A 26,204-nucleotide genomic window follows, 5' to 3' on the forward strand; every position below is an offset into this window, starting at 1 on the left:
ATATTTTGATAGGGATTGTATTAAATGTGTAGATTGCTTTGGGTAGTATGGACATGTTAACAATATTAATTCTTCCAATTCAAGAACACAGGATATATTTCCATTTCTTTGTATCATTTTCAAATTCCTTCATCAGTGTTTTATAGTTTCAGAGTAGAGGTCTTTGACCTCCTTGGTAAGTTTATTCCTTAGGTATTTTATTATTTTTGATGTGACTTTAAATGGGATTGTTTCCTTGCTTTCTCTTTATGATAGTTCATTATTAGTATATAGAAAAGCACATATCCTGTAACTTTACTGAATTATTGGTTCTAATAGTTTCTTTTGTGGAAATTTTAGGGTTTTCTATATATAGTATCATGTCATTTGCAAATAGTGACAGCTCTACTTCTTCCCTTCCAATTTGGATGCAGTTTTTTGTTTTTTGTTGTCTGATTACTGTGATGAGGACTTCGAACACTATGTTAAATAGACGTGGCAAGAGTGGGCATTCTTGTCTTATTCCTGATTTTGGAGGAAAAGCTTTCAGCTTTTCACCATTGAGTATGATGTTAGCTGTGGCTCTGTGATAAATGGCTTTTATTATGTTGAGGTATGTTCCCTCTATATCCACTTGGATGAGAATTTTTATCATGAATGGATGTTGAATTTTGCCAAATGCTTTTTCTGCCTATGTTGAAATGATTATATGATTTTTGCCTTTCCTTTTGTTAATGTGGTGTATCATATTGATTGATGCGAACCATCTTCGCATCCCTCAAATAAATCCCACTTGATCATGGTGTATGATCCTTTTTATATATTGTTGGATTGGGTGTGTGGATATTTTGTTGAGGATTTTTGTATATATATTCATGAAAGATATTGGCCTGTTATTTTCTTTGCAGTGTCTTTATCTAGTTTTGGTATCAGGGTAATGGTGGCCTCATAGAATTATTTTGGAAGTGCTCCATCCTTTTCCATTTTTTGGAAAAGTTAAGGCTAGGTTGGTAGAATTCCCTCATGAAGCTGTCTTGTTCTGGATTTCTGTTTGCTGGGAGGGTTTTTGTTTGTTTGTTTTTGTTGTGTTTTGTTTAGGGATTTTTTGTTTTGTTTTTTACAGATTCAAGTCACTAATAGTGATCTGTCTGTTCAGATTGTCTATTTCTTCCTGATTCAGTCTTAGACGGTTATATGTTTCTAGAAGTTTGTCTATTTCTTCTAGATTGTCCAATTTGTTGTCATATAACTATTCATGGTATTTCCTTATTTTTTGTATCTCTGTGATATCGGTTGTTATTTCTCCTCTTTCATTTCTCATTTTGTTGATTTGGGTCCTCTCTCTTTTCCTCTTGAGGAGCCTGGCTAAAGGTTTGTCAACTGTGTTTATCTTTTCAAAAACCAGCCCTTGGTTTCATTGATCTTTTTTATTATTTATTTGGTCTCTGTTTTATTTATGTCCTCTCTGATCTTTATTATTTCGTTTTTTCTACTGACTTTGGGCTTTGTTTGGTCTTCTTTTTCTAATTACTTTCGATGCAACGTTAGGTTGTTTGAGATTTTTTGTTTGTTTCTTGAGGTAGGCCTGTATCACTATAAAGTTTCCTCTTAGGACTGCTTTTGCTGCATTCCACCAAGTTTGGAAAGTTGTGTTTCCATTTTCATTTGTCTTGAGGTATTTCCTCTTTGATATCTTCACTGACCTATTTTTTTTTTTAGTAACATGTTGTTTAGTCTCCACGTGTTTTTGCTTTCCCCTTTTTTTTCTGTAACTGATTTTTAGTTTCATACAATTGTGGTAGAAAAAAAATGCCTGACACAATTTCTATTTTCTTAAATTTATTGAGACTTGTGGCCTGGCATGTGATCCATCCTGGATAATGTTCCATGTGCACTTGAAAACAAAGTATATTCTGCCGTTTTTGGATAGAATGTCCTGTAGATATCTATTAAGCCCAGCTGGTTTATTGTATCATTTAAGACCAGTGTTGCCTAATTGATATCCTGTCTGGATGATCTGTCCATTGGTATAAGTCAGATTTAAAGTCCCCTAGTATTATTGTATTATTATCAACTTCTCCCTTTATGTCTGTTAATATTTGATTTATATATTTAGGTGTTCCTGTAATGGGTGCATATATGTTAATGAGTGTAATATCCTCATCTTTATTGATCCCTTTATCATTACATAAAGCTCTTCTTTATCTTTTGTTATAGACTTTTTTAAAGTCTATTTTATCTGATATGAGTATTGCTACCCCTGCTTTCTTTTTTTTTTAAAGGGGTAATATTTTAATACCATCCTCTGTGTGTGTGTGTGTGTGTACACATTTATCTGAATATTTTCAATCAGCTTGACTGAAGTATAATTTACATACAAGAAAATACACATAGTTGCATATAGAGTTGGATGAGTTCAAAAATACATATCCCTAAGTTAGCTCCACACAATCCAGATACAAGACATTTCCTTTTACTTTAGGACCCTCTCCCTGGTTTGAGAAAAGGAGCAATAAAGTATAAACTCTTCAAATAGAGTTTTGTAAGTTTTATCAAGGCTACTGGTTGAGGAAGGAATATTAGGCTCAAGAGCTTGGGCATTGGCATATGAGAGCCAAAGTTTCAATTAGCCAAACAAAACACTTTACCCCTGCTTTCTTGTATTGTCTTTCTTATCCAGTCACCTACCCCATGTCTTTTAATTGGACCATTTAGTCCATTGATATTTAAAGTAATTATTGTTAGGTTTGTACTTATTATTACTTGTTTTCTGGTTTTATAGTTTTTCTCTTTTCATTTCTTCTCTTTGCTTCTTCTCTTTTAGTTTGATGATTTTCTTTAGTAGTATGCTATGTTCCTTTCCTCTCCATTTTTGTGTAACTACTGTAGGTTTTTGATTTGTGGTTACCATGGGATTCATATATGTTGATCTATAACTAAATCTACTTCTTTTAAACTGGTAGTAATTTAAATTCAAACACATTGTAAAAGATCTACCTTTTTTGCTCCCTTCCCCCACATTTTGTGTTTTGATGTCCTATTTTATGTCTTCATGTTTATACCTTCACTACGTGTGTAGTTATATTTGCTTTTACAGTTTTTGTCTTTTACCTTTGTACTCGTTTATTTAAGTGGTTGATCCTCAGCCTTTACTATATATTTTCCTCTCCTAGTGGGATTTTTCCTTTACCATAGTTTCTTACTCCTTGTCATAGGCTTTTTTTTTAAACTCAGAGAAGACCCTTTAACATTTCTTTTAGTGTAGGTTTAGTACTGATGAACTCTTATTTAGTTTTTGCTTGTCTGAGTTCTTTGTCTCTCCTTCAATTCTAAATGATAATCTTGCTAGGTTACAGATTTTTCCCTTTGAACACTTTGGATATATCATGGCCCTCCCTCTGGCTTGCAAAGTTTCTGCAGAAAAATCAGCTGATAGCTTTATGGTGGTTCCCTTGTATATGACTCTTTGTTTTTCACTTGCTGCTTTTAGAATTCTTGCTTTATCTTTAACTTTTGCTATTTTAATTATGATATGTCTTGGTGTGGGTCTGTTTGGGTTCACCTTGTTTGGGACACTCTGTGCTTCCTGTATAGTACCTGGATATGTTTCTTTCTTCAAGTTCGGAAAGTTTCAGCCATAATTTCATCAAATACATTTTGACCCCCTTCTCTTTTCTCCTTCTGGGGCCCTTATAATGTAAACGTTGATATCCTTGATATTGTTCCATAGATCCATTAAACTGTTCTCATTTTTTGTTTCTTTACTTGCTCTGATTGGGTGATTTCCATTATTCTATCCTCCAGATCACTTATGGGTTCTTCTTTATCACCAGTCTCCTATTCATTCTTTCTAACGTGTTTTCATTTCAGCTATTGTCTTCTTCAGTGTTCTGACCTGTCCTTTTTTATATTTTCTAATTCCTTGTTAAAATTCTCTCTGTATTCATCTATCCTTTTTTCCTACTTCAGAAATCGTACTTATTACTAATGCTTTGAATTCTTTATCTGGTAAGTTGTTTATTTCTGTTTAATTGGTTGTTTTTTCAGGGGTTTTGTCTTGCTCTTTCAATTGAGACAGATTCCTCTGTCTTCTTATTTTGCTTTTCTTTGTTTCTATGAAATTAGATGAAACAGTTACCTGTAGTGATCTTGAAGGGATGTCCTTATGGGGGAGCATCCCTATACAGTCTGTCTGTACCCAGTGGTTTTGGTGGGAGAGCTGGACTTGACATGAACACAAGTCACGTTTTCTCAGGGCATGTTGGCAACTCTCACCTTGGTAGAAGGTGGGGCTGGAGATGGAGGTGCTAGGGCCAAAGCCTGTTGTAATGCAGGGCTTCCCCTCTGCTCAGTGACCATCACCGCCCTGTTGAGGGTGGGTTCCTATACCACGTTGAAGCCCTGAGGGTCAGGTCTGGGCTGACTCCATTCCTTCCAAGTGTGCACTCTCCCCATTCCCAGCACTGACACCCTTACCCCAGATGAGAGCAATGCTGGAGCAAGAGGGGCTGGTATAGAGTACTTGGCATGGATTGGAGCACGGGCCTTGGCACAGACCGTGGTAGTCTGGCTGGGGCCAGAGATCTGGACTGTCCCTGATGCCCTGCCTGTGTAAGCACGAGCAATGGCTGTCCCCACCCTGCTCAGATGCTGCTTTATGTCTGAACCACTTCTGTGTCTCACAGCCAAGCTTTTAAGCAGGGCTGGAGCATTCTCTTAGCTCAGGCTGGTGCGCACGCCGAGGCATTCATGGGAAACCAGCCAGCCACCCATGCAATTTTCAGTCCGCCCTCTTTGCCCTGCTTTGTGAGCAAGCAAGCATGCACATGCTCCTTACAAGCAGAGTACAGGCTCCCATAGTCCTCCTGTTACTCCCGCTGTCCCTCTAACCAGCCAAGGGGATTTGTCGTCTCTGTGTCAGACCCCAGGACTATGATGCCCAATATGTGACTCAAACTGCTCACTCCCTAGGAAGGATCTCTGCCTGTGTTTAACCCCCTCCTCTTCTGAATCCCCTGGGAGGTTGTGACTTGATCATTTCTCTTCTCTACTTACCCAGTTTCATGTGGATCTTTCTTACAGCCTTGGTTGTGCAAGTCTGTAAGTCTCCAGTTAGTTTTTAGTGAGAACTGTTCTACATGTAGATATATTTTTGATGTACTCGTTGTGGGGGGGGGGGGTGAGTCCTGTGTCCGTATTTTTGATGTACTCGTTGCGGGGGGTGAGTCCTGTGTCCTACTCCACCATCTTGATCTTCTCCAGACAAAACAGACTTTAAAACAAAGACTCTCCAATGAATCTGTTATCGTTAACAGTGCCCTCCGCATTGCTAACTACCACACAGAGGTCAATTCTCTTCTCTCTGCAGTACTTGACTGGTTACTCTCTCCTTCTTGAAACAGTTTCTTCAGTTGAAATCTGTAACACAGCTCTCTTGTTTGATCTTACTTCATTGAACTCAATACAAGTCTTGGACACAATGTTCTACACAATGAATACTTAGGCGATGATGATCATGATGACATGAAAACATCTTGTATAGTTACTAGATTTTTACACAAAGACACACACATATACAACAGATAAGTAGTTTGTTAACTGTATGGCATGATTATTTACCATTCATTAGGTGGAAGTGGATCACCATAACAGTCTTCATCTTTATGGTCTCCATGTTGAGTAGACTGAAGAGAAGGAGGAAGATGAGGGGTTGGTCTTGCTGTCTCAGGGGTGGCAGAGGTGGAAGAGGTAGAGGAGGTGGAAGGGGAGGCAGGAGAGGCAGGCACACTTTACAGAAATACATTGTAATTTCTGTCTGACTTTTTTTGCTTTTCATTTCTCTAAAAATGTTTCTATATGGTACCAATCCTTCTTCCATCATTTGCTTTAGTTTCAGTGGCCATATCATAGAAGGGTCCATGTCATAAAAGGAAGTCAAAAGCAGCCTTGAATAATTGAAATTGTTCTCCCAGATCCTCTAATGTCACTTGTTTTCTGGCACTGCTTCTTCGACATCCTCATCCGCATTGTGTGTCACTGGTTAGGGAGCACGCACCTCCATCAAGTTGTCTTCTGTTCATCCCTTTGGTGTGCTGTCTTTTAGCTCTTGAATTTCTTCAAGATCCATGTCTTGAAACTCTTCACCCCCCCACCACCTTTTCTGTCATGCCCAGAATCTATTTCATGATTTCTTTGATTGACATTGTCATAAACCCTGTAAAGTCATGCATAACATCTGGACACAGTTTTCTCCAGCAGGAATTTATTGTTTTGGGCTTAATGGCTCTCACAGTTTTCTTTTCTGTAACAATGATGGCATCTTCAATGGTGTAATCCTTCCGGACTTTTGTGGTGTTCTATCAGGGTTCTCTTCCATAGCATTGACAATCCTTTCCACAGAGTACCGTGTGTAATGAATCATAAAGGTCCTTATCACCCCCTGATCTAGAGGCTAAATTACAGCCATTGTGTTTGGGGGCAAGTAGATCACTTTGACACCTTTGGTGTTGAACTCACGGGTTCTGGTTGGCCAGGGATGTTGTCCAATAGCAAAAGAACTTTAAAAGGCAGTCCCTTACTGGCAAGGTACTTCCTGACTTCAGGGACAATGCATTAATGGAACCAATCCAGAAAAAGGGCCTCTTTTACATCCAGGCCTTCTTTTACAACCAAAAGATTGGCAGCTGGTGATTATCTTTTCCCTTCAAGGCTGGAGGGTTAGCAGCTTTGTAGATAAGGGCAGTCCTGATAAGAACCCAACTGCATTTGCACAGAACAGTGGAGTAAGCTTGTCCCTTCCTGCCTTGAATTCTGGTGCTCGCTTCTCTTCCTTACTAATAAATGTCTTTTGTGGCATTGTTTTCCAGAACAGAGTACTTTTTTTTTTTTTTTTTTTTTGCAGTATGCGGGCCTCTCACTGTTGTGGCCTCCCCCGTTGCGGAGCACAGGCTCCGGACACGCAGGCTCAGCGGCTATGGCTCATGGGCCCAGCCGCTCCACGGCATGTGGGATCTTCCCAGACCGGGGCACGAATCCGTGTCCCTTGCATCAGCAGGTGGACTTTCAACCACTGTGCCACCAGGGGAGCCCAGAACAGAGTACTTTTATCTGCATTAAAAACCTGTTCAGGCAGACATCCTTTCTCCTCAATGATTTTCTTAGTGGTGTCTGGGAACGTATCTTCTGCCTCTTGGTCAGGAGAAGCTGCTTCTCCTGTTATCTTGCTTTAAGCCAAACCTTCTAAAACTATCAAACCATCCTTTGCTGGCATTAAATTCTCCAGCTTTAGATCCTTCACCATCCTTTTACTTTAAGTTCTCCTATAATGACTTCACTTTTTCTTGAATCATATTACAGTCTATAGGTATGCCTTTCATCCTGCACCCACATGAAAGCTGCATTTTCAACATGCGATAAAAAGGTATTTTGCAAAGATTCCAAGGTTTTCACATCTGCTGGTGTAGCTACAGTGATGGCTTCATGAATTTCTTTGTCTTTTTCACAGTGGTCCTTACGCTGGATTCATTTATCTTAAAATGGTGGGCAACTGCAGCTGCAGACCTCAATTTACGGTGCATATCAAGCAATTCAACTTTTTCTTGTAATGTCACGACTTTTCTCTGCTTCTTGGGAGCATTCCCACCATCACTAGTGGCACTTCTTATGGCTCCCATAGTGTTACTCAGTGTTTACGGTATTGCACTAAACACAATGAAGAATATACAAGAACTGCTAGACATCATTTGTTACCATGACATGCAATTAACTGGAGAGATGAACTGTTCACTCATAGATGATTAGTGTCACCCTACATTTTAAGTGGATACTAGCAACACTTGAGCTCACAACAGAAGCAATAAGAGGTAGTCATGAAATTATTACAGTAGTATAGTATCTACTACAGTTACTTTTATGCAGTTATGATTTAACACTGCATCTTTACATTTGTTTACATTTCTTTTGACTTTGAATGGCACCATGTTTGGTCTGTAAGTGTTTATGTGCATAAGTTTTGATAAATTTTAACTTTTTATAGATTTTGTGTATTTTATGGTAGTAAATGATAAAATAGATTAATATCTACATATATTTTATGAATTCATGACATACCTAACTTTTTCCATATTTCTGGGCTATGTGGTTTGTCTGCAAGTTTTTAAAAATTGTCAAAAATCTCCCCCAATTTTTCTAATATATTTATTGAAAAAAATCTATGTATAAGTGGATCCATGCAGTTCAAACCTATGTTGTTCAAGGGCAAACTGTACTTTTAAACTGCTGCTGCTTCCTGTTGATTCATTAGTTTGGGTTATCATAGAGCTATTATATATATTTGCCATCAGATTTATTTTCAGGAAACTCAGATGCTCTGTTACAACCACAATAATTGGATGTGGTTCCAAATTTTACTCATAATTTTCATATTTTTATTAATTTCAAGTCTTGGCTTAGTGCTTTATCACTTATTTAAGTGTTTTATCACTTATTTGTGTTTTATGGAAAAAATAATATAAAAATTATGTGATGAAAAAGTAATGAAAGTGTGATTTTAAAATCACAGAGATCAGAATTTTTGATACTTTTAAGTTAAAAAGTATCCCCCTATGTCTGAAAATGGAACTGATGAACAAAATCTTATGTATAATTTTGGCAGGATTTTTGATGATCAAAAGTAAGAAAATAAAGTGCATGTTTAAACACATACACTCTTCCACAAGGAACCGTGTTCAAAAATCTTGATGTGTAGGCCTTCAGGCCCAAAGTAAAGCTCTCTTCACTGAGATAATTGCCATTTAATGCCCCTTAGTTCCCCCATAACAACAAAACATACTAAATATTTCAGTCATTTACTACACAGCACAATTTTCTATTGCCCAGGCAGTCATTTAAAACAGCAAATTAGCTCATGTGGAAGAACAGGAGTTGGGGGGTTTGCTTCCATATACACATGACAGAACCTTTCAAAAACTCAAAAAAAAAATGTTTAAAGTCTCCAAAACTTTTGATTAAAATGGATACACCTAGAATATGTTTCATGTTTGTTCAGTGGTTAACTTATGCATGGGAATATCATAGGTGCACCCTGGTTTGGACTTTCTCAAACCGTCCTAGGATGGCCATAGAGAAAATTATTTCTGGTTGATATTCAGATCTGTGGCCTAGATTTGGTAGTGGGAAAAAATACAAAGGTAAGAAATGACACTCACTGGTGTGTTATTTCAGGCACTGTTGGAAAAGAAGAATAAGGGCCTTGAAGCAAAGAAACCAATGCGTTTTCTTCAAAGAAAGCCAATACCTCAACCTCGACTTCCAACTCCAACTTTGGAGATGAGTTCCAATGTAAGTTTGAAGCTTCTTTTATTTGAAAAGCTAAATTCAGTATTGCTGTTTATTCTCCAGATAGTTTGGGTTAAAAACAAACCTAACATAACAGTGTTCATTTCCCAAGATATGACTTACGTTGCCTTTATCCTTATGTTTCAAATGCACACACAAAAACAAGCAAAATGAAATGAAATCTAAAGTCAATCCTTTTCAAGAATAAAAACACAAAGAAGAAAATCTTCCCAAGAAAAATAGGCATCAGAAGGTAATTCTGATGTACGTCAAATAAAAAAAAGGAAGATCGAATGATGATCAGTTACTGTAACTGTCTTCCCACATGAGGAAGTGGCTGATGACAGCTGGAGTTAGAGAGGAATGCAATACCAGAGGTGTCATCAAGACTGGCTTAGAGAGTTCACCCTGACCAGGGCCATACCTTCACAGGGCCCCAGACTCAGTTTGGTCAACATTCCGTATTTGGTTAGGATTTAAAGGACTGACTCAGACTAAACCTACAAGAAACTGCTGGAGATGCCACAATGCAAATTTGTTACTTTACAGAGAGAAATATAACTGCCTGGTATATCAGGATATTGCTCCTGGGAGGTCAGCTTGTTATCTCCCAATACAGGGCAGTTCTCACAAGAAGCCAAATTGTACAGAAGGTTGTTGTGCTTTGTCAGAGGGAGGGGCGTTGACGGGAGATCTCACTAGCACCTCCGATGGCTCTGATGTCTCTGGAGGGAGTGGAATGCTCCCGCTGACTGGACACGATGTGCTTCTGGGCAGTGTCCCCTTTTCTAGACTTTGTGCCGACCACTGCCTGTGGTTAACACATTGTCATTCACGAGTGTTAATGCCATTGATTCCACTGTTGATTACTTTTGCATTCAGAGGGGCTTTAAGTAAATTTGCAGACTCTGATCTTTCTGCTTTTGACATACACTTATTTAAGGTGATTTTTATAGATAGCTGATCTTATCCATTATATTCTTATTTTACCAGTTTAGCTAAATTCTTGTGAAAAGCACCTCATTTTCGACTCTGATATAGAATAGCTGTATTCTTCGTCTACGTATGATCAAACATAAAAATACTATTGCAAAAGGGATGTTATTAGCAATACTTACTTCTTCAAGAAAGATTTTGCTGGAAAGGAATATAGAAAAAATGAAAATGGCTTAATTTGTAAGGATACCATGACAGTGGGTGAATTTTTTGCTTCTGATGTAATTTACTAATGATATCTTATTTATCATGAAAAAATAATAATGAATTTTAACAATACAGTAAGTAACATTTAAAGTCCTATATGTTCAAAGAGGGATGATGTTTTATTCTCTTTAAATCCTTTTGGCATCTAGCTTTTTGCTAGATATAAATCTTTTGCTTGATAAAAATCTTCAAAAAAGTATTTGATGCTGACTGCTGCTGTTCTCAAGCTGCTTGGTTCTACCTTTGTTCTTTTAGGAAGAAGAAGATATAGAAATGGCTGTGATCTACCTTCAAAAGTTACTCCGGGGCAGAGTCGTTCAGAACATGGTGCGTAGGGTGCAACCACTGGCCCTGTTCTTCTCCTTTGAGAATAGATTTACAGAACGCATATGTGCTTGGTTCCTTGGGGTGAATTGCCTCTTGCACCCTGCTGTCCTATGGAACTATGCTCTTGAGTTGCCATAGTTTACCCGAGTGGCACAGTAACAAGGCAAGAAAGGACCGCCTGCTGTTTGCTGTAGTGTACCCAAGGCAGTGTGAAGCTAATGTCTTCCTTGGAATTGATAAATCCAGCAATTTTCATACCTGAATTGTGACCCTAAACATCACAAGTAGATTCTCTTATTTTCCACAAAGTTGTAATACAATTATCTGCATTTGTATATAGCTATCAATACCTGAATAATAAATGAAATAGCTAAGTAATAACTACAGTTTTGAACTCTTAGCATATGCTCACATTATATATTCTTTGCTCTACATATATCAGCTCTTTTTCTTTTTTTGTATCAATTACCCATTTTACAGGCGAGTAATATGAGTCTGAGGGGGATTATGTTAACTGCCAGCAAATTCACCTCTGGTCTTCCTGACTAAAAGCTTTAGCCAGATTATTTGTGCCACTAGAGCAAGCTCACACTTCAGTTTAAAAATGGACTGATACAAAGCCTCAGCTGAAACATTTTTTCTCCCCAGACAGCTGTAACTCTTAAGAGACTCAGTTATGGTGAGTAAGTTCAGGGAGGCTGGATGAGCATCCTGTGTTCAGCATTATTCTCTATTCTCCTGCCAATATTTCCCCAGGAGAAACATAGCAGTTAAGTTCAGACAGCAGATCCTGTATTCCAGATGAGGAGCAAATCTCTTGGAAAAGAAAATATGACCATGAAAAATACCACCCCCAGCCTTCTTAGGGAAGGAGCAGAGGAAATGAGGAGAAGGCTCTAGTTTCTTAACATGACCCTAGAGTTGTCACCTTGTCTTTGAGAGGCATTTTAAGAAACTGAGTCAATAACTAACTAACCTATAGCTAAGCTCCTTCTCTGCCTGAGCAGCTGAAGGTGCAGAAAAGAGGGCTGACCGCTAGCTCTGTGGCACACACCTGCTCTGTGGCCCCGAAAGGCAGAACAGAACCCTCTGTTCACAAGTGCCTCACAAGTCACTGTCTGTGAGGCCTCGTGCCTGGCACAACGGATGCTGATTTTCAAGTCTCTCTCTGATCTGACTTGACACAGATGTTTGAAGGGAAAGAGAAGCGACTGGAGTTGATCCAGGAGCTGCGCACCAGCCATGCACTGCAAGAGGAGGACAGGCTGGTGAAGAAAGCCGAGAAGCAGGTGACCCTGGCCTTGCAGCGACAGAGGAACTTGCACGAGCACAAGGTTCTTTCCTTTCCTCTCCTTTTCTTGTCCCATTTTTTCCCTTGGTTTTTATTATTATACAAGCAACATTATAGTAACAATAAATGATGTGATGAAAAAGAAACACCCCCCACAAGCCCAGCATTTTTCATCAGTGGTGCTGCAGTCCAGAATTTGAATGGGCTGTGCCCTCCCTGAATTGAGTCTGCTCTTAGTTTTTTATTTGCAAAAAGAAAAGAAAAACCCCCCACAATTTTGAAAGGTTTTCTCTTCCAATCTTTCTTAAATATTTGGTGACTCTAATATATTTCAGTGGGAGCTTAGCAGAATGAATAAGTAATTAAAGCAATAAGAAAAAAGTGAGAAATGAGATTTTAAAAACTATCCATACTCATTTATGAGTTTTGGAGCTGTACATAGCTCATACTCCTTAAACTGCATATTAAATATGTTAATATGATATTCTGTGACTTTCACCAGGTCGTCTGAGCTCTGTGTGACTGACAATAGCTGCTAATTGCAGCTCTAACCCGACAACTGTAAATGTGTTTCCTACTTTCTTCTGGCATTTGTCTATAGACACATAGTATTTAATGTTGTTGACTACAGTGTAGATACACTTTTACTATCTGTCCCACTTATCTGTAAATCAAAATGAAAAAGAACCAATTTGCAGAGATTTTAGCGTTACAAGAAAGTAAACTTGGGACTTCCCTGGCGGTGCAGTGGTTAAGACTCCACACTTCCAATGCAGGGAGGCGTGTGTTCGATCCCTGGTTGGGGAACTAAGATCCCACATGCCGCGCGGTATGGCCAAACAAAAAGAAAGTAAACTTACAGCAAAGCTAACATGACCCACCTTTAGTAACAAACGTAACTCTTGTGCTGTGAATTAGGCACAAATGTTAAGCAGCTCGGAAACGAGCACCACTTTATTCCTTTTACATGACAGCAGGACTGGGGATGGTCTCTGAGTGATGGGAGCTGGTTTGCAGGGAGGGAGAAAGAAAGCCACAGACTGTGAGACCCAGCAGAGGAAGCAGAGAAAGAAGAGGAGAATGCAGACACTGGAGTCTCTAAATCTGGGCATCATGGAGCCCTGGGAATGATGGAGATGGGCTGCACTTCTGTTCAAATAGGGAGCAGAATGCCCTGGCAGCAGAATACCCAGGACCTGGATGGAAAAATGCCCTCCTTGGCCCCTTCAAGGTTTCTGATTATAGACTTTAGCAGCTACAGCTAAGACAATCCAGGATTTTCAACCCGTCTACCTCATTTAGTGGATAAATACTTGATAGACATCATGACAGCTAAGAGCTATGGGAGGAATTAATGGGAAGAACTGTCACATAGCCACAGACTCACCCTGCTTACCTTCGGCTGTTCCTGGATACACCAGTAAGATGCAGGCATCTGGGGGAGTGGGCACCCCACGGGTACCTACAGCAATGCCGATCCTCTCATTTTCTCCTTCTCTCATATTGAGGGAGAACCGTCAGTGTGAGAACAGCAAGTGCCTGGGAGAAGAGCCTTTCCCCCTTATCCCTGAGGATAGGAGCAGGAACACAGTACAATCTTTTCAAACACTTTTGTTCCCCCTGTGCCAAAGCCAGCACAGAGAGATCCATAAATAGATACTGTGGCTTACTCCTGGCCAAGAACTCTAGGCCCCTAGCCCCTGTTTTACCTCAGTGATTACACAGACATGTAGGCTTGTTTCCCGCTCTGTTTCAAAGATAGTTCTTAATGACTTTGAAATTATTTAAATGAATAAAAAGTACTAAGGTTTTCTACTTTCATGTTACTGAAGATCTTAAAATTCCCCAAACTTGTGTTAAAGGACAAAGCATTGAAAAATTAAAAGGCACCATGAGCGAATTTTTAAGAGATTCTATTTTTTTGAACTCCAATATTACCTTTTAATAAAAACCTTGACATTTCCCTTCATGTCTGGGGAGACCCAAGCACTTTACCTTCTGGATAAAATTGAAAGGAAAAAAAAACTCTGTGTGGACACTAACAAATGTTTTGCTAAATCCTCTTTATAATTTGAAGACTATCATCCATCAGTGCCTGAGCAATCTACTTTCTCAAGTCTAAGTTTGTATCGTAAGTTTTCCTAGTAAAACCCTTGGGATGGGGCCAGTCTGGAGATAATATTCCTAATAAAAACTAAGTGCATTCTGAAAGTGAAGTGACTGTCAAGGATAATCCAGCATCCCTCCTCATAAATCACCATTCTCAGTGGAATTTGTATCCTCATAGTTATATTATTATTTTTAAGGTGTCACTGGTTGAAAACCATTTGGCTGGACTGGAAGGATGGGTGCTGGCAGACATGTTTGACTTCCTATCCAAAGAGCTGGTGAGACTGCAGGAGGAGAGGAGGGTCCACGCCCTGGCCATGCTGGCCGAGCGGCAGCGCAGGATGCGTGAAGCCGAAGAGAGTGGCCGGCGCCAGGTGGAAGAGAGGCGCCTGCAGGAGGAGGACCAGATATTTAAGGAGGCAAGTGGGGACGTTGGCAGGAAACTCATGATATGAAATGACTTTCGTTTTTTGTTTTTCATTGTCTTCAACAAATAATGTATTGAGTTCCTATGATATGCCCAGCACTGTGCAAAGGCACTGTGGGGTACTTTGGAGGGAAAAACCAGGTGTGGCCCCTTCTCTCCTGGTGCTTAAATCCTATATAACATGCAAATAAGTGTAGGATCAGAAAATGTGTTAAGTTTCATGAAGGAAACAAATGGGGCCCGGTGACATATTTTGAAGAAGTCACTCTGTTTTGCTGTGTGAACAGTTGGTTGTAGGGAGGACAGGGTGGAAACAAGGAGACCTGGAAGGAGGCTGATGAAGTAACTCAGGCCAGAGTGAGAAATGGGGTAAAGTCAAGTATGATGTCCAGCTTCCGGTGTCAGTGAGTGGGGAGGTGATGGTTCTATTTTCTGAGGCGGGAAAGCTGAGGGTGGAATAGGTTTAGGGGCACGAGTGGAATGAAGAGTTTGATTTATATTAAGTTTGAGACATCTTAGTGGAGGTGTCATTTCAGCAGATGGATATACAAGATAGAGTTTAGAAGAGAGATTCTGACTAAAGATACAACCTTGGGAATTAGGAATGCCAGGCTGGTAAATTAGAATTCTGACCAAGACTCAAGAGATGTGAAATTCCAAAGTGACCAAGATGCAAACTCAGAGGAAATCTGAGGAACCAGTAATATCTCAAAGCACTCTCACCCTCATCAAGTATACAAAAGCTCAAGCATTAAAATTGGAGGAGATTTGTGAGGAAGATTTCTTTAAAGGGAGCTGTGCTGTGACTAATTCCCCAAAAAAATCACACCCAGAGGTGGGGACGAGTACTTCCCCTTTCTTGGAGAGCCTGAAGTGTATTCTTTCAGCTAGGGCGTTTCACCCCCGGAACGGAGAGGAGGAAGCTGGGCAGGCTGAGGGGAGGTGGGCACAGAAGAGGCTGCATGGGCAGCCAGCACACCCAGAATATGTTAAGGCAAAGACTGTGTGAGTTTCCCTTGTGCCAGATGTGGGCCAGATGGGAAAGGCAGAAAGAACCAACCTGGAACTTAAAAAAATTCCTATCTAAGAGGCTGTCTGAATTGTATTAATATATGTGGATAGTTTTGAGCTCCTCAGGTTAAAAAAAAAAATGCGATGTCAAGTTGGGGTCTTCTTATTTGATCTGGGATTCAAAGGATTTACCCAGTTCCCATGGAATTAGGATTGACTCCTGAATAGTATTCGGTGTGTGTTTTTTCAGATAAGAAATTGATTAAAATTAAACAGATTTCCCATCCTCTATACAGCTTTAAAAAGTTTTGGGTTAAAGCTTTTTAACTATAGTGTCATACAGCCTATAATAATAATTCATATTCTAGCTTCCTACCATCCTAACACATTTTTCCTTAAAAAGGGTTACTGAGGGCTTCCCTGGTGGCACAGTGGTTGAGAGTCTGCCTGCCGATGCAGGGGACACGGGTTCGTGCCCCGGTCCGGGAAGATCCCATATGCCGCAGAGCGGCTAGGCCCGTGAGCCATGGCCACTGAGCCTGCACGTCCGGAGCCTGTGCTCCGCAACAGGAGAGGCCACAACAGTGAGAGGCCCGTGTACCGCCAAAAAAAAAAAAAAAAGAGTTACTGAAATGTAGAAATTTTTAGCAAACCAGAATTTACTATCCTCTACCTAATATCACTAAGGAAAAACCAGTTGGGATGGGAAGAACCAGTTGGGAGTGAGAATAAAAGGAAAGAGACAGAGGAACCACTATACTCAGAAACACGTAAAGGAAGAAGCTGGTGAAAGGCTTCTAGGAAGGTATCTCTTAAGTGGGAATGATCCCAGGAAATGTCAGCATGTCTAGGAGGGGCAAGAAAGGGTTAAGATGACCCTTCCAGCCTGAGTTAAGGAAAATTTATGTAAAAAATGTATCCATCTCTGGACCCCAGCATCATTTAAATTCCCTATCTCCCATCATATGACCCTCGTAAAGATAAATATTCTTGCACATAAATATACCAAAACCAAGAAATGTACACATGAGTAAATTTCCAGAAAAATAACATGTAGATATTGAGAAACATAGAAAGTCATAGACTCATATTTTAAACACATATACACTTTTGCACATCTATAAGTTAAGACACACAAACATAAGCCCACATGCACAATATTAGCAAAGATGGGAGGTACACACATATAGCTACCCATACGTTTCCTTATTCACTTACGCACATAGAAGCACAAATGTGTCCAGAAACATACACATTTATAAAGACATATGTAAACACAAAAATACATGTATTACTAGAGGTGAACCAAATTAAACTTTCCACCTCTGAACTATTACAAGATTCAACTGTCTAATTGTTCCATCTAGGTGTGACTTGTTTCCTGAATAAGTCTGTGGTCTCCATCGGAGCAGGCACGTGCCTTCCACAGCGCCAGCATAGCCCTCTGTACGTAACAGATTTTTTTTGTTGTTTTTTTTGGGGGGGGTTTGTTTGTTTGTTTGTTTGCGGTACGCAGGCCTCTCACTGCTGTGGCCTCTCCCGTTGTGGAGCACAGGCTCTAGATGCGCAGGCTCAGCGGCCATGGCTCACGGGCCCAGCCGCTCCACGGCATGTGGGATCTTCCCGGACCAGGGCACGAACCCGTGTCCCCTGCATCAGCAGGCAGACTCTCAACCACTGCGCCACCAGGGGAGCCCTGTACATAACAGACTTTAAGAAAATATATTTTGGTTGGTTGGTTGTTCGGTTGAACTGTATTAAACTGGTCATTGGGTCTCTCCCATAAGGAAGGCATAGGGATTCAAGGTTATGGACTTGGTGTTTTACAGGTAGATATTCAGTAAACATTTCATATTCAGAGTCCTGCTGCAGTGCCAGTCAAGAAGCAGGTACTGAGTTGTTACTGAGTCCCAAGCATTATCTCAGATACGAAGAAATACTCACACATTAAATAAAAAGTGCCCTTCCCCCAAAGCTCAAAATCTGTTGAGACAGAATGCATACAAAACTAAGTATGACACCCTTGATGCTTGTGATACTTCCTTGGTATCTACCTGTAAAACAGGTAAAACTAAACTGTATTATTTATGGTTGCATACTTAGGGAGTGAAACCCTAAAGAATAGGAAGTCTTTACCATAAACTCATGAGAGTGGGAAGGGTCTGTGGTCAGATAGAACTCACAGTGACCTCTGGGATCCTAGCAGTGGCTTGACCCTCATTCATTGCACTGTACATTTATGTGCTCTGCACTTTTCTAAATGTATAGTCTATATTCTTTCAAGAAAGCTTTTAAAAGAAGCAGTCCAGGGCTGAGAAGATAGTTAAAAAAATTCACCAGAGACCCAGGATCCTTCTAGCTTCCTGCTTTTCTGTCCCTTGGGTGTGACCCTCATGGCAGTTTAAGATGACTGGTGCTCCTGCATTTTGTCCCCATGAAATGAGAAATGAAAAGAGAAAAAAAAAAAAAAGAAAAAAGCTACATCTTTCCCTGTAAGAATCCTTTAAGAGGAATAAAGAAAGGACATTGTGTAATATATATATCTTAGTCTCTGCCACAGTTAGGTAGCTTGACCAAATTACACTGCTGGTAAGAACAAAGCCAGGATCCAAAACAGGGCTATTGACTCAAGCCCATGATCTTTCTGCAGTGTTGTATTGCCCACCCCATAATTCTAAAATGAGCCAGATAGGTAGGGGCTTCCCAGAGTGGGTAGATAGGTGGATTAGAAACAGACTATCTATAGTTTAAAAAAAAAGAATAATGAATGAGGGGACTACTGATGAATGAAGTAGATGTGCTAAAAAAGTCAACCAATGTTCATGCATTTTTCTTGTGTACAGTAGTAGCATTCCTATTCTGAGTAATTGGAGTATTTTGGGGTTTTGCAGGTAATTAAAGTTCACCAAAGTACTGTAACTTCCTATCTGGAGGATATAATACTGAACACTGAAGAGAATACTGCAGAAGAACAAGCCAGGGCAGAAATAGAGAAGATGGCTGAGGAAATCAATGACATTGCTTATGAAATGGAAAGCCGGTGTGTACCAAGGGGACAGATGGTGGAATGGACAGCCTTTTGCTGTTACTCATATGTATTTTTCAAGAGCTTAAGATTTCACCACTAAGGAGAAACAAATATATAACTCATGCTTCAGTATGCATTGTTTTAGCAGCAGCCAGCAAGCCTGTACCTTTGTATGGTAACAGCACTGGGAATAGAATTTTCAGTTATCCTCTGCAGTCTGGAGCACTTTCATATTTCTTACTTTTAGAATAGCACAAAGCATGAAAGCAATGTGAGTAAGTATGTCCAATTTTACTTGGACATCACCGCAGGGTTTCTGGCTGCCATTTGTAAGTTGTATCTCTAACACTCCCTCCCTTCCTGGTAGGCAGGCTAAGTGAAGGACAAATTTGGATTTTCCATGGAGTTAACCAAACTCACCGGGAATGTGCTACTTCAGATCACTTAAGGAAAAGGCAGTGGTGGGATTTGAGCAGTGGAGTTTCTTACACAAACAAGGAGGATCCAAGTATAAATTGGCAGCTCAAGTAAGGCAACAAAGGAAATACTCGTTTAATTTGTTTTTTACTTTTTAGTCGAACTCAGCTTCAGTCAGAGGAGATTGTTGCCGAGTTGGTTTATAGTTTCCTGATCCCACAGTTGCAAAAGGACTTTGTCAAAGAAAAGGGTAAGCCAATGCAAATGCTCCACGTGATGATCTTTTTTTAAAATTTTTATTTATTTATTTATTTATTCATTCATTCATTCTTTCTTTCTTTTTTTTTTTTTTGCGGTACGCGGGCCTCTCACTGTTGTGGCCTCTCCCGTTGTGGAGCACAGGCTCCAGACGCGCTGGCTCAGTGGCCATGGCTCACGGGCCCAGCCGCTCCATGGCATGTGGGATCTTCCCAGACCGGGGCACAAACCCATGTCCCCTGCATCGGCAGGCAGACTCTCCACCACTGCGCCACCAGGGAAACCCTATTCATTCATTTTTGGCTGTGTTGGGTCTTTGTTATGTGCGAGGGCTTTCTCTAGTTGCGGCGAGCGGGGGCCACTCTTCATCGTGGTGCGCGGGCCTCTCACTGTCACGGTGTCTCTCGTTGTGGAGCACAGGCTCCAGACGCGCAGGCTCAGTAGTTGTGGCTCACGGGCCTAGTTGCTCCGTGGCATGTGGGATCTTCCTGGACCAGGGCTCGAACCCGTGTCCCCTGCATTGGCAGGCGGATTCTCAACCACTGCGCCACCAGGGAAGCCCGTGATGATCTTTTTAAAGGTAGAAACTATTTTCAGTATTCCAGAGATTTAAATCTGAGCAGAGGTATGGGGAAAATTCTGAAGGAGAATCACTGCATTTTCTTATTTCAGAGTTGTCACGTTCCCTCGATGCTGTCTGATTGCAGAATATAATCACCTCTAGTATGGATGGGTGCAGTTCTAATAAGTTTGACGGAGCGTCAAAATCCAAACCTTCTTGAAGAGGCAGTTCCCGAGGGGTGGGATGGAGGGGTGGTGGTGAGGGGTGGCTCGAGAGGGAGGGGATGTATGTATACGTAGAGCTGATTCACTTTGTCTACAGCAGAAACTAACACACCATTGTAAAGCAACTATACTCCAATTTAAAAAAAAAAAAAAAGAGGCAGTTCCCAAGTTCCCAGAAGAGGTGTATTTTGGTTGTTGTTGTTGTTTTGGTTTGGTTTGGTTTTTATTGAAATATAGTTGATTTACAATATTATGTTAGTTTCAGGTGTACAGCAAAGTGATTCAGTTTATATATGTGTGTGTGTATATATATATATATATATATATATATATATATATATATATATATATATAAAATCTTCTAATTCTTTTCCACTGTAGGTTATTACAAGATACTGAATTTTGTTCCCCAGGCCATACAGTGAATTGTTGTTATCTGTTTTATATATACTTGCGTGTATATGTTAATCCCATACTCCTAATTTATCCCTCCCCCACCTCTTTCCCCTTTGGTACCCGTAAGTTTGTAATTTGATTTTTTTTCAATGTAAAGCAAATGTTGAGAATATACAGGGTTTTCCAACTGTAGTAGCCTTTTGCAGGCAGGGCATGTGCAAGGCAGGTGTTGAAAAGCTGGGAAGCCTGACACACCTAAATTGACTCTGCAGCTCTGCGTGAGTCACAGTATCTCCTGTTCCTGCCAGGACTGATCTCAGTATAAATATCCTCACTTATCCTTTGCCAAAAGTGGCATGTTTTTAAAGACTGATGCTTTTAGTCAATAGAGAAGGAGAAAAAAATACGTGTTTTTAAAAACAGTGTTCTTCCGGAGCTTTCAGACTATTGGTGACAGTCCTGATCCCAGAGGGAAGGATGCAACCAGAAGATTAATATGTAAGTGAAAAAAGAGCTTGGGAGGCTTTAGAGTTTGCAGGGGAATTCTAGACAGCTTTAAAAGAAGTGTTAATATTTAAGATCACGTAACCAGTGAGAAAGGAATGGTAGTTCTAATGCATTGGACGAGAACAAAGAAATATCTTGTTTTCCCATTACATGATTGTACTTTTTTAAACCAGTACCCACCCCAGCAATAAGCATCCAGTTTGTTCCCAGTGTGTGTTCCTATAAATAGCAGTGAACACCCTGGTCATGCTTCTGAGAGTAAACTCCTAGCAGTACAGTGCTGGAAATAAGGTATGTGTGTTTTATGTTTTGATAGATACCACCAAACTGCCCCCACAAAAAAGATTGTTCTAATTCATACTCCCATCAACAGTGTATGATAGTGCCTCTACCAACAAAATTTAATTTTGTTAAATTAAATCAAATAATATTTTTCTATCACCTTATATTATAAAAGGGATCTTATGTTTTCTAGATCCTTAAGAAAACATGCAACTCCTTGCTCCTTCTCCTCTGTCCAAGGTGAGGCCAACCTGCTTCAGATCAATTCCACCTGAGGGAACTGAAGGAGGGGGGAAATCCTCTGTTTAATAGTTACTAGTGGGCTTCCCTGGTGGTGCAGTGGTTGAGAGTCTGCCTGCCGATGCGGGGGACGCGGGTTCGTGCCCTGGTCTGGGAAGATCCCACATGCCACGGAGCGGCCGGGCCCGTGAGCCGTGGCCGCTGGGCCTGCGCGTCCGGAGCCTGCGCTCCGCAATGGGAGAGGCCACAGCAGTGAGAGGCCCGTGTACCGCAAAAAAAAAAAAGTTACTAGTTTGTGACCCCCTCCCCAGCTTCTCCTGGCTCTGAGGGGAAGGAGCTGGAGGGGGCACGAGATATAAAGGCGTCAGTGGGACTTGTCTGTGGGCAAGCTGGGGAAGTCCTAACTTCTTCCCTTTGTGTGGATGTAGCCCAGATGAAGAAAGCCACCTGGACAGGGAGCACACACTAGGGCCTTTTGTTTCTCTTTCCAAATAAGACATCCATGTGTTATAGATACTCTTTACCCCAAATTAAGTAATATTACATATAGACCGTTTGACATATCTCATTATTAATTTTTATTTGGATGAATTAAAAAAATTTTTTTATTGAGGTCTAGTTGATTTATAACATTATATTAGTTTCAGGTGTACAACACAACAATTTAAAATTTTATAGATTATACTCCATTTAAAGTTATTATAAAATATTGGCTATATTCCCTGTGCTCTACAATATATCCTTGTAGCTTATTTATTTTATATGTGGTAGTTTGTACTTCTTAATCTCCTACCCCTATCTTGCCCCTCCCAACTTCCCCTTTCCTCACTGGTAACCACTAGTTTGTTCTCTATATTTGTAGATCTGTTTCTGTTTTGTTAAATTCATTTGTTTGTTTGATTTTTTAGATTCCACATGTAGTGAAAACATACAGTATTTGTCTTTGTCTGACTTACTTCACAAAGCATAATACCTTCCAGGTTGATCCATGTTGTTGCAAATGGCAAAATTTCATTCTGTTTATGGCTAGGTAGTATTACATTGTGTGTGTGTGTGTGTGTGTGTGTGTGTACACACACACACATATCTTTTTATCCATTCCTCTATTAAAGGACACTTAGGTTGCTTCCATTTCTTGGCTATTGTAAATAATGCTGCTATGAACATTGGGGTACATGTATCTTTTCCAATTAGTATTTTCATTTCTTCAGATACATATCCAGGAGTGGGACTGCTGGATCATATGGTAGTTCTATTTTTACTTTTTTGAGGAACCTCCAAAATGTTCTCCAAAGTGGTTGCATCAATTTACATTCCCACTGACATTGCATGAGGGTTCCATTTTCTCCACACCCTCTCCAACATTTGTTATTTGTGGTCTTTTTGATGATAGCCCTTCTGACAGGTGTGAGGTGATATCTCACTGTGGGTTTGATTTGCATTTCTCTGATGATTAGCAATGTTGAGCATCTTTCCATGTGCCTGTTGGCCATCTGTATGTCTTCTTTTTAAAAAAATGTTTATTCAGGGAACTTCCCTGGCAGTCCAGTGGTTAAGACTCTGCACTCCCACTGCAGGGGGTGTGGGTTTGATCCCTGGTTGGGGAAATAAGATCTCGCATGCCACGGCCAAAATTTAAAAAGTTTATTCAAGTCGTCTGCCCATTTTTAATTGGGTTTGTTTTTCTGATATTGAGTTGTATGAGCTATTTATATATTTTGGATAATAATCCTTTATTGGTCTTACCATTTGCAAATATTTCTCCCATTCAGTAGGTTTTCTTTTCATTTTGTCAGTGATTTCCTTTGCTGTGCAAAAGCTTTTAAGTTTAATTAGGTCCCATTTATTTTTGCTTTTGTTTCCTTTGCCTTAGGAGACAGAGCCAAAAAATATTGCTACAATTTATGTCAGTGTGTTCTGCCTGTGTTTTCTTCTAGGAGTTTTATGCTTTCTGCTCTTACATTTAGGTGTTTAATTCATTTTTCATTTAATTCATATATGGCCTTTATTATGTTGATGTATGTTCCCTTTACACCCACTTTGTGAAGGAGACGTTTTATCATAAATGGATGTTGAATTTTGTCAAAAGCTTTTTCTGCATCTATTGTGATGATCATATGGCTTTTATTCTTGTTTTTTAATTTAATTTTTATTTTATATTAGAATATAGTTGATTTACAACGTTGTGTTAGTTTCAGGTGTACACCAAGGTGATTGTTATACATATACATATACCCATTCTTTTTCAGATTCTTTCCCCATATAGGTTATTACAGAATATTGAGTAGATTTCCCCGTGCTATACAGTAGGTCCTTGTTGGTTAGCTATTTTATATATAGTAGTGTGTTAATCCCAAACTCCTAATTTATCCCCCCCACCATCTTTTCCCTTTGGTAACCATAACTTTGTTTTTGAAGTTTGAGTCTGTTTCTGTTTTGTAAAGAAGTTCATTGGTATCATTGTCTTTATATTCCACATATAAGGGATATCATATGATATTTGTCTTTTATCTGACGTACTTCAGTTAGTATGATAATCTTCAGTTAGTATGATAATGCCATGTTTCTGAATATGGCATTATTTTTTAATGGCTGAGTAGTATTCCATTGTATATATGTACCACATGTTCTTTATCCATTCCTCTGTTGATGGACATTTAGGTTGCTTCAGTGTCTTCACTGTTGTAAATAGTGTTGCAGTGAACATTGGGGTGCATGTATCTTTTTGAATTGTGGTTGTTTCCAGATATATGCCCAGGAGTGGGATTGCTGGGTCATATGGTAGCTCTATTTTTAGTTTTTTAAGGAACCTCCATACTGTTCTCCATAGTGGCTGTATCAATTTACATTCCCACCAACAGTGTAGGAGGGTTCCCTTTTCTCCAAACCCTCTCCAGCATTTATTGTCTGCAGACTTTTTGATGATGGCCATTCTGGCCATTCTGGTGTAAGGAGGTACCTCATTGTAGTTTTGTTTTTTATTACATCTTTATTGGAGTATAATTGCTTTACAATGGTGTGTTAGTTTCTGCTTTGTAACACAGTGAATCAGTTATACATATGTTCCAATATCTCTTCCCTCTTGCATCTCCCTCCCTCCCACCCTCCCTATCCCACCCCTCTAGGTGGTCACAAAGCACCGAGCTATCTCCCTGTGCTATGCGGCTGCTTCCCACTAGCTATCTATTCTACGTTTGGTAGTGTATATATGTCCATGCCACTCTCTCACTTTGTCACAGCTTACCCTTCCCCCTCCCCATATCCTCAAGTCCATTCTCTAGTAGGTCTGTGTCTTTATTCCCATCTTACCCCTAGGTTCTTCATGACATTTTTTGTTTTTTTCTTAGATTCCATATATATGAGTTAGCATATGGTATTTGTCTTTCTCTTTCTGACTTACTTCACTCTGTATGACAGACTCTAGGTCCATCCACCTCACTACAAATAACTCAGTTTTGTTTCTTTTTATGGCTGAGTAATATTCCATTGTATATATGTGCCACACCTTTATCCATTCATCCGATGATGGACACTTAGGTTGCTTCCATCTCCGGGCTATTGTAAATAGAGCTGCAATGAACATTTTGGTACATGACTTTTTTTTTATTTTTTATTAGTTTCTGCTTTATAACAAAGTGAATCAGTCATACATATACATCTGTTCCCATATCCCTTCCCTCTTGCGTCTCCCTCCTTCCCACCCTCCCTATCCCACCCCTCGAGGCGGTCACAAAGCACCGAGCTGATCTCCCTGTGCTATGCGGCTGCTTCCCACTATCTATCTACCTTACGTTTGATAGTGTATATATGTCCATGCCTCTCTCTCGCTTTGTCACAGCTTACCCTTCCCCCTCCCCATATCCTCATGTCCATTCTCAAGTAGGTCTGTGTCTTTATTCCTGTTTTACCCCTAGGTTCTTCATGACATTTTTTTTTCTTAAATTCCATATATATGTGTTAGCATACGGTATTTGTCTTTCTCTTTCTGACTTACTTCACTCTGTATGACAGACTCTAGGTCTATCCACCTCATTACAAATAGCTCAATTTCCTTTCTTTTTATGGCTGAGTAATATTCCATTGTATATATGTGCCACATCTTCTTTATCCATTCATCCGATGATGGACACTTAGGTTGTTTCCATCTCCGGGCTATTGTGAATAGAGCTGCAATGAACATTTTGGTACATGTCTCTTTTTGAATTATGGTTTTCTCAGGGTATATGCCTAGTAGTGGGATTGCTGGATCATATGGTAGTTCTACTTGTACTTTTTTAAGGAACCTCCGTACTGTTCTCCTTAGTGGCTGTACCAATTCACATTCCCACCAGCAGTGCAAGAGTGCTCCCTTTTCTCCACACCCTCTCCAGCATTTATTGTTTCTAGATTTTTTGATGATGGCCATTCTGACCGGTGTGAGATGATATCTCATTGTAGTTTTGATTTGCATTTCTCTAATGATTAATGATGTTGAGCATTCTTTCATGTGTTTGTTGGCAATCTGTATATCTTATTTGGAGAAATGTCTATTTAGGTCTTATGCCCATTTTTGGATTGGGTTGTTTTTTTGTTATTGAGGTGCATGAGCTGCTTGTAAACTCACCATT

General features: G+C 39.9%; 1 protein-coding gene across 1 annotated transcript in view; it reads left to right on the top strand.

Annotated features, from left to right (window-relative positions):
• Window positions 1–26,204, top strand: part of CFAP91 (cilia and flagella associated protein 91) — a gene marked incomplete at its 5' end in the record, with an annotated part of 161,206 nt that overhangs the window by 104,551 nt on the left and 30,451 nt on the right. The window contains 6 exons of the mRNA XM_081235477.1: window positions 9,202–9,318; window positions 10,774–10,845; window positions 12,033–12,179; window positions 14,443–14,664; window positions 18,575–18,723; window positions 19,287–19,378. Coding sequence (XP_081091603.1) covers window positions 9,202–9,318; window positions 10,774–10,845; window positions 12,033–12,179; window positions 14,443–14,664; window positions 18,575–18,723; window positions 19,287–19,378 — 799 coding nt within the window. The remainder of the gene's footprint in view (window positions 1–9,201; window positions 9,319–10,773; window positions 10,846–12,032; window positions 12,180–14,442; window positions 14,665–18,574; window positions 18,724–19,286; window positions 19,379–26,204) is intronic.

The sequence above is a fragment of the Mesoplodon bidens genome (assembly GCF_964165515.1).
Source record: "Mesoplodon bidens genome assembly, chromosome: 5".
Classification (NCBI taxonomy): Eukaryota; Metazoa; Chordata; class Mammalia; order Artiodactyla; family Ziphiidae; genus Mesoplodon; species Mesoplodon bidens.